Genomic DNA, 9,266 nt, shown 5'->3' with positions numbered 1-9,266 from the left:
GGTTTTACATGGAACATAAATATTTCCAAATTTGTAACACTAGGTCTTGAGGAGCAAGATTTTCATGCAATTGATGCATTTTCATAATATCCATCAAGTTCATCTGTGTTCGAACTCTGATGCGATTGAAATTAGCAGCTTTCTTACCATCTACTACAATTCTTTTTTGGAAGTTGGTCATGCTCAAACTAACGGTTAGATATATCACCAGTGTAAATATTAAAAATGCTCGTAATTATAATAAAGCGATGTACCAGGTGGAAACATCTATTTAGTGAAAATTTCAAATCCTATCCATTAAATCTCATATAACTGTATCAAATGAAAGGTGAACCTCTAATCACCTAAACTCGTTTGATACACCGCCATATTATTCTGATACCCTACTATATCATAGTCTCTACTACTAGTATTTATAATACCTCAGGAGCTCATGAGACTCTTTTAGTGAAATTCATAAGTCTCAATTCCCGAGCGATCGCACCAAAAACTCGAGTTCCTTTTTGATTTCCTTCTTGATCAATGACAACCGTCATCATATCGTATTATCGTACCGTTGTCACGTTTGAGTTCTTTACACGTACATACAATTACAGCTCGTCTTACTTCTGTCTGATCTTTATAGAGGCATTTTGGGCACTGCTTCTATTGAATGCTCTATCTCCAAATGCCTTTTCCTACAAGGCAGGTAATAGATCACAATATTTTCCTCCGACGACTTCGTTGCAAGAAAGCAGGTAAAGCCTATTTTCTTTCTAAAACAACGACACCTATCAACACATATGAACGCATGTCCACAACGTCTACCGAAGATAGAAGCCACGTAATGCATGGTAATTAATGACAATAACGCTTCAAATTCGATTAAAGCGTCAAATTTTGAAAATATTTCTTCCCACCTTCCTTTTTCCTTGTAAACAATGCTTGTGTCTACTAAACAAAATCAACATACTATCAATAAAGTAGGGCTACTATTTTTCTTAAAAAAAAATCCCTAACATATGTCTTTTTTTTTTGCAGGGACAAACAATAGGAGTATCTTTCTTTCATGCATGCATATGCATGTCGATCGACAAGTCTACAAAACCTCATCAATAATTAAAAAGAGGTGAGCTGTGAGCAAGACGTGGGTATTATTTTCCCTGTCTTTATCGCATCGGTTAAGACATATACATATGTGAAAGGAATGCGGTTTTTCTCCAGAAGGAACAGAAAACAATATAAAAGGAACACAATAAATAAATCTAAGCATCTCAACTCCAGCTGCAACGCTTACGAGAAGCCCACAGATTCGGCCGCCAGACACTCACCGAGTCACCGTCGGGTCAGAAACCGACGGCCAGGATCGCCCCGCAATCCGCTGCCCGTCTCCCTCCCAAAACTTTTTTCTTTTCTTTTTCTGTAAATTCTTTTCCTAAATTTGTTTATTTGTTTTTTGGCTTCGCGTTGCCACCTCTCTTCTCTTCTTCCTCGCCACCACTTCTTCTGCGGTCGGTTCTTCAATTTCAATTCCCATCCCATTCCTCCTCCGGGGGAAGCCCCTCGATTCCGGCGACGACGGCGGCGGCGAGCAGCAGGCGCGGCGCGCGCGGCGCGATGTGCGGGAACGACAACTGGATCAACAGCTACCTGGACGCCATCCTCGACGCGGGGAAGGGCAGCGGCGGCGGAGGAGGCGGGGGCGGGGGAGGAGGCGGGGGCGGGGAGCTTCGGCCCTCGCTCCTCCTCCGCGAGCGCGGCCACTTCTCCCCGGCCCGGTACTTCGTCGAGGAGGTCATCACCGGCTACGACGAGACCGACCTCTACAAGACATGGTCCCGCGTACGTGTGTCCATCCCTCCCTGCAGCAGCTCTGCTCCAGGCTCTCGCCGCGCGATTCCGGCGAGGGTCCATTTTTTTCGGGTTTCGGTTTCGTTTTGGTGGGTTAATTGGCCTGCGGCTGTTTCTGATCGATCCGTGCGGGGTTGCTGCTGCAGGCGAACGCGATGCGGAGCCCGCAGGAGAGGAACACGCGGCTGGAGAACATGACATGGAGGATCTGGAACCTCGCCAGGAAGAAGAAGGAGGTGTGCGCCTTTTGCGTTGTTCGTTCGTTTCTTTTTCTTCGTTCGTACTACTGCTAGCTAGCGCTGCAGCTTTTTTTTATATGTGGTTGGAGAGGGATAGCCGGGGCCGTTGGTAATTCATTTCGTGTGCAAGTTAGAGCTCATTCAAGTGGAGCCATGGGTTAGATTAGATTAGATTAGTGTGTGTGTATGTCTTCTTTATTTTGTCTAGGAAGGACTAAAAGATGGATTGATCTTCACATAGGTGCATTTTAGAGAGCAGAGCACCAGGCTCTGTTCGACGGGAATGCGTTGGTTGAACTTTTGGTGATTGATCTCAGTTCTGAAGTATTCAGAAGTACTACATGAGTGTGGTAGCATTACCTACAATGTTAGGTGGATTCTTTCCTCATCTGATTATGAAGTATGCATGCCCGCGGTTGGACAATTTCTAAGTTTCCTGTTGTCGCCACTTGGTCTCTGGCTCTTCATCTCTTTCCCTGGTTACTTTTTCAGTTTACCAAATGCTGCTTCATAAAGTGGTGCAATTTCAAAGTAAGTAGCACGCACATTCTGGGAAAATGGCATATAATCACTATCTATTGGTTGCATAGACACCAGAGTTGGTATATGCTACTGAAATATTTCTATTGACCAATCGTTCGCAGTCTATTTTTGTTTTCAAGTAGTCACAGATCAAATAAATGACAAATGTAGCGAGAGAAGTGGTTGAAATCATGGCAGTAATTATTGATTTAGTTGGATTTGTCGAGCAACATGTGTGTTGCACCACTGCTGGAATCTCATAAAACATAAATGGCACTGGTGTTGGAATATGTTTTCTACCATGGCATTGTCTGCAATAATGCTGCATCCAAGTTCTATTTAATTCTCACTTTTGTTTACTTCCACATTTTAATTCTAGTCCACCAATATTGACTCTCTACTAGAGCTGATGAAATGTTGTGTTATGTGTTGAAAAAAGGTAAAAATGCCATCATACTTGAAAAGCATCCCTAGACTCAAGAGTACGAAACTCACAAATCTCTGGAACCGTTTAGACTTCAGAGTATACCTTCATTGTTCCCGGTAGCCTTAAGTATCCAACATCAAGGAAGCAGATTTCTGGAGCTCCATTGACACCTGCAAATCAACCGTCCAGTCTTTCCAAAAATTCCTCCGATGCTCATTTAGCAATTATTTGCCTCCTCTCAAGCTTGGAGAGAAAAACACACTCGAACCATAATATTGTTACAGAAGGAACCAATTCAAATCAAAATGAGGTGAACCCTCCAATCAACAAGAATATCCATGAGAGGCAACTTCTGGATACAACTGATTTATGGAAAAACTGCATGCAAAGCGTATAAAATCTGCATGAAAAGGTGACTGATAGGTCTACTCTCAGTCACTGCCAGCGGATCCTCAAAGCCAGCCCCTTGCGAGCCAGGTCGTGCACGCCCAGGCCATCTTTGGAAAGAGGCCGGCACACACACGCCTTTCATTGACGTGGCAGTGCCCTGCGTTGCTGTGACCAGCCCTAGTCAGATTATATAAGTATTTTATTTTCTTGCATTAAGCATCTCATGCTGCTTTCAACCCTAACCTGATCCACGTTGGTCATCAAAAAGCGACCTTCTGATGTCAGAATTTCCCCCTTGTTCAAAGATTATGTGCTTACTCACATTTGCACTTCGGTTTGTCCATCTTTCACGTACCTTTCCTATTACCTAATTGTTCCAGTACTCAGGTTGAGGAAGCCAACCGCTTGTTAAAACGCCGCCTAGAGACAGAGAAGCCACGGAATGATGCTACTGCAGAAATGTCTGAAGATCTCTTTGAAGGAGAAAAGGGAGAGGATGCTGGTGATGCATCTGTTGCCTATGGTGACAGCTCGACTGGGAACACACCTAAGATCAGTGCTGTTGACAAGCTATACATAGTGTTGATCAGGTATGGAATAGTTTCTTTAACTCCATGTTGTATTTCGTAAGCAAGTTTTGCAATGTAAGGCATGTTAAACGACACATACGCTGCAAGTTATTAATTCATTTTGCACTGAGCTGCTATTCATATCAGATGCCAATAACCTCTTAGTCGGAGATTACTTTATTCTGCTACCTGTATGTTGTGGTCTAGCATCCATCATGCACCACGGCATTTGCCATGATGCCATTTTTTAGCAATAGATGATCTAAAAGCATCACCATTTGCTTATTTAGCCTACCTTCTGAAGTACTGATAATCAAACCTTTAGACCTAAGAAATGGTGGTATAACCTCCTGTAGTCTTGCTCGTGTAATCCTGTTCCCTCCTTTGATATATATGATGTATTGCAGGTTTGCCAGTATTTTGTGTTGAAATGAATTGGCCGTTTAATTCCTTTGTGATGTATTATACTGCAGCCTTCATGGCCTGGTCCGTGGTGAGAACATGGAGCTTGGCCGTGATTCAGATACTAGTGGACAGGTATTGCTGCTGCGCATAATTGTGTGATTAAGTACAACTCCATTCCTTTTTCAGCATGAATAACCCTAACCCTATTGTTTAGTTAAGAGGGGGTAATATTACTTCCATTTGACCTTCTAAATACGCCCATCAACAGAAAGGTATAATGATGTAATTTCACTTGCTCTGTTGTGTCGTTTGACAGGTCAAATATGTTGTGGAACTTGCTAAAGCATTGAGTTCATGTCCTGGAGTGTACCGGGTTGATCTGTTGACAAGGCAAATCTTAGCACCGAATTATGATCGTGGATATGGTGAACCATCAGAGACACTAGTACCAACAAGCTCCAAGAATCTTAAACATGAAAGAAGAGAGAACAGTGGTGCATATATCATCAGAATACCATTTGGGCCGAAAGACAAGTATCTAGCTAAAGAACATCTCTGGCCTTACATTCAAGAATTTGTTGATGGCGCACTCAGTCATATAGTGCATATGTCGAAAATCATAGGCGAAGAAATCGGATGTGGGCATCCAGTGTGGCCTGCTGTGATTCATGGCCATTATGCCAGTGCAGGAGTTGCTGCCGCTCTACTATCTGGAGCACTTAACGTTCACATGGTATTTACTGGGCATTTTCTTGGGAAAGATAAGTTGGAAGGGCTTCTCAAGCAAGGGAGGCAGACGAGGGAAGAAATAAATATGACATACAAAATAATGCGCCGAATTGAGGCAGAGGAATTGTCTCTTGATGCTTCTGAGATCGTTATTGCAAGCACTAGGCAAGAGATAGAAGAGCAATGGCACCTGTATGATGGGTTTGAGGTCATGCTTGCAAGGAAACTTCGTGCGAGAGTCAAGCGTGGTGCTAATTGCTACGGCCGTTACATGCCTCGTATGGTTGTGAGTATACATTGTTACTCTGATTCTTACTTTTGTTACCATAAACTGGTAATTGAGGCAGAGAATTGTGTTTCATAATCGGGTAGTTAGCTTCAGCTGTCCATATCTGCTGTAGCATTTTAATATTGATTACTTTTCTATTCCTTGCTCTGCAGATAATCCCTCCAGGTGTTGAATTTGGCCATATGATTCAAGATTTTGATATGGATGGCGAGGAAGTTAGCCCGTCCCCAGCCTCTGAAGATCCACCTATTTGGTCTGAGGTGGCAATTTTTTCTTGAGATTTGTACATTCGACATTTTACTTACTAGTTCACATACTTTTTTCGATTTAGACTTCTTCAGTTGTTCATTTGTGCCTGTTTATCCTGCATTTTTAAGCCCATGCCCTGATAATTTGTATGTGTTGACAGATAATGAGGTTCTTTACGAATCCTAGGAAACCGTTGATTCTGGCTGTTGCTCGTCCTTATCCTGAAAAGAATATTACAACACTTGTCAAGGCGTTTGGTGAATGCCGACCATTGAGGGAGCTCGCTAACCTAGTAAGTTGGAAACATTATTTGGATAATGCTCTGTATATATTATATTTTAATATCATAAGCGTAATGGATTGAGTTCAGTAGTTGCTAATTTTAACATTTTATTTTGCACTAACTTCTGATGTTGCATTCCAGACACTGATAATGGGTAACCGTGAGGCTATTTCCAAAATGCATAATATGAGTGCAGCTGTTTTGACATCAGTACTTACATTGATTGATGAATATGATCTGTATGGTCAAGTGGCATACCCAAAGCATCACAAACACTCGGAAGTTCTTGATATTTATCGTTTAGCAGCAAGAACGAAGGTATCTTATTTTTTAGCATAAGAAACAGTTGGTGCCATTCTTTCAGTTGTTTTAAATTACTAGCCCCTAAAGTTTTTATGTTTAATTCTCTACCTATTTTGATCTGTTTCTGGTTGGTATAAACTCATGACTTTTTTTTGCGATGAAAGAAAACTCGTGACTTAAGTGATTTATTAAATTGTTCAAATGGCTGAAGGTCTTAATACACTATCCTATGAAGTTGGATGGTTATCGCAACAATTTATCAGTTCTACTTTCGTAATTGTAGTCTGTACTATTTGTGTTGATTCTGATTGTTCATTGAACATATGCAGGGTGCTTTTGTAAATGTAGCTTACTTTGAACAATTCGGTGTCACCTTGATAGAGGTAATAGTCATTGAAATTTAAATCATGTTTTGTGTCCACAGCCATTTCTGCATTCTAATTGCCTGCAATATATTCTTTGTAAGAGCAGGCTGCCATGCATGGCTTACCAGTAATTGCAACAAAAAATGGAGCTCCTGTTGAAATTCACCAGGTTTGTGCATCACATTGAAACTTGATTTTATAAGGAAAATCGTATCAACTCATGGCTGGGATGAAGATTCACTGGCTCATTACCGGTGGATTTTGATGCAGGTACTGGACAACGGTCTCCTTGTTGATCCCCATGATCAGCATGCAATTGCAGATGCACTCTATAAACTTCTTTCTGAAAAACAACTTTGGTCAAGATGCCGAGAGAATGGGCTGAAAAATATACATCAGTTTTCTTGGCCTGAACATTGCAAGAATTACTTGTCAAGGATATTAACTCTTAGCCCAAGATACCCTGCTTTTGCGAGCAGTGAAGACCAGATTAAGGCACCTATCAAGGGAAGGAAGTATATCATTGTCATTGCTGTAGACTCTGCCAGTAAGAACGATCTGGTCTGTATTATCAGAAATTCTATCGAGGCTACACGTACAGAAACTTTGTCAGGTTCAACGGGTTTCGTGTTGTCGACTTCCCTGACGATGGCAGAGATCCATTCTCTATTAATATCAGGAGGCATGGTTCCTACTGATTTTGATGCGTTCATATGCAATAGTGGGAGTGATTTATTTTACCCTTCACAAGCTGGTGATTCACCAAGCACTTCCCGTGTGACATTTGCCTTAGACCGTAATTACCAGTCCCATATCGAGTATCATTGGGGAGGAGAAGGTTTAAGAAAGTATCTAGTGAAGTGGGCTTCTTCAGTAGTAGAAAGAAGGGGAAGAATGGAAAAGCAAGTTATCTTTGAAGATGCAGAACACTCCTCGACATGTTGCCTTGCATTTAGAGTGGTCAATCCAAATTATGTAAGCCTTTTAGTTCAAAAATCTTCTGGCATTTGGTTGTAATTTTGCCTATACATGCATTGCGTGGATTCTTCAACTGCATTGTTTTATGGCAGTCCTTTATGCAAGGTTTTCTAATTATGGCTTGACATGTTTTGCAGTTACCTCCTTTAAAGGAGCTGCAAAAGTTGATGAGAGTCCAGTCACTACGCTGCCATGCCCTTTATAACCATAGTGCTACCAGGCTATCCGTAATTCCAATTCATGCATCACGGTCTCAGGCTCTAAGGTTTTCTTCCATTTTCTTACTTCATGCATTCACCATTTCCTGAACTTCTGTATATTAACTGCAGTATTGTTGGGTGAGAAACAGTTCTTTAAAATCTTTGCTAAAATGTGGATCTGGATTTTTCTTTGATTTGTTGTGTATGGATAATCAATTAGTCACCAACATTATTTTAGAGAAGATTAGACATATCGGTTGAGGAAAAACTTTACTTCCATTGCTTTGTTTGAGACTCCTGCCTAGAGTAGAGTCGTAAACTCAACTTCAAATGGAAGAACTCCAGTGCTATACACTACAATGAAGATTTAAGTTGAATCGTCCTTGGCCTACTTTTTTTAAGACAAAATTTTGCTGTTGTCTAAAAAAGATCAGCAACAAGCAACATAAGGTCCTGTTGAATTGCTTAACAGAAACTTTTTTAAGACAAACTTTTTTGAAGTGCTTAAGGTCCTGTTGAATTGCTTTTTTATGTAATTCCCTATATGCACCTTGCGGCCTACATGCACATAATCCTATTAAGAAAGTTTCTGTTCCTCTAGGTACTTATCTGTTCGTTGGGGCATAGAGTTGCCAAATGTTGCAATTCTTGTTGGTGAAACTGGTGATTCAGATTATGAAGAACTATTTGGAGGTCTGCACAAGACAGTCGTCCTGAAGGGCGAATTCAATACTCCTGCAAATAGAATCCATAACGTCAGACGGTATCCTTTGCAAGATGTTATTGCACTTGATTGCTCAAACATCATTGGAGTTGAGGGTTGCAGCACTGATGACATGATGTCTACTCTGAAAAAGATTGGTATACCGACAAAGTGACACCGATAGACATATACTTTATTATTATACGAAAAAGTGAACAATACAAAGATAGCAATTGAATACTATCATTTCCATACTCGATGGAAATGTCGATTTTGCCGGCAAGTCTGTAGTATATATGTGTGGTCCTCACTTGAGCTGTGAATAACATTCCAAACCCCATTTCAGTTGAGACCTGTTATATGGAAATTTTGGTATGAACCATGATTCCAGTACAGAAGAAACAGAGCGGTCAATTTATTGTCAATAAACATTTTAATGAAACACTAGTTTAGCATAAAATCTTCCAATAAATACTACCGAAGCTGACCAAGGTTCTTGTTGTATATACCTAGGGAGAATACTGTGAGTAGTTTACTGTTATACAGAAAAGTAAAACATATAAATGCCTTTGCAACCCTCCCTGCTCTTTTTTACTTTAGGATGTCAGCCTTGTGATTGTGTAAGATCTCTTTCATTCCAGTACATACAAAAATTCTGATGAGGTAAAGCTGATGAAGCTTTGTTGTTTCTTCCTTGGATCTGTAAAGTTATGATTGATCTGTAAGGACATTCATTAATTACCTCTTTCCGTTTCTCCGAAACAGTGTCTTGTGGGCTGTGGCTA

At 40.9% G+C, this 9,266-nt stretch overlaps 1 protein-coding gene across 6 annotated transcripts; it reads left to right on the top strand.

Annotated features, from left to right (window-relative positions):
• Positions 1-1,279: 1,279 nt before the first annotated feature.
• LOC100831622 (probable sucrose-phosphate synthase 3) lies at positions 1,280-9,236 on the top strand. 6 transcript variants are annotated; one of them, XM_024460338.1, is made up of 14 exons: positions 1,280-1,821; positions 1,977-2,066; positions 2,562-2,600; positions 3,796-3,998; positions 4,451-4,514; positions 4,699-5,445; positions 5,553-5,660; positions 5,810-5,941; positions 6,074-6,250; positions 6,565-6,618; positions 6,707-6,769; positions 6,871-7,575; positions 7,716-7,843; positions 8,380-9,236. In XM_024460338.1, exons 1-14 carry the CDS (start codon positions 1,597-1,599, stop codon positions 8,654-8,656), a joined length of 3,012 nt encoding a protein of 1,003 aa, XP_024316106.1. In that variant the 5' UTR covers positions 1,280-1,596; the 3' UTR covers positions 8,657-9,236. The 6 variants fall into 6 exon arrangements, with proteins under 6 accessions (XP_024316106.1, XP_014752909.1, XP_024316107.1 ...); XM_024460339.1 differs by having other exon boundaries at positions 1,283-1,821; positions 4,699-5,397; XM_014897423.2 differs by lacking the exon at positions 2,562-2,600 and having other exon boundaries at positions 1,282-1,821.
• Positions 9,237-9,266: the final 30 nt, after the last annotated feature.

The sequence above is a fragment of the Brachypodium distachyon genome, chromosome 1, assembly GCF_000005505.3.
Source record: "Brachypodium distachyon strain Bd21 chromosome 1, Brachypodium_distachyon_v3.0, whole genome shotgun sequence".
NCBI lineage: Eukaryota > Viridiplantae > Streptophyta > Magnoliopsida > Poales > Poaceae > Brachypodium > Brachypodium distachyon.
The sequence above is the reverse complement of the archived record's forward strand: the minus strand, read 5'-3'. Positions and strand labels throughout refer to the sequence as shown.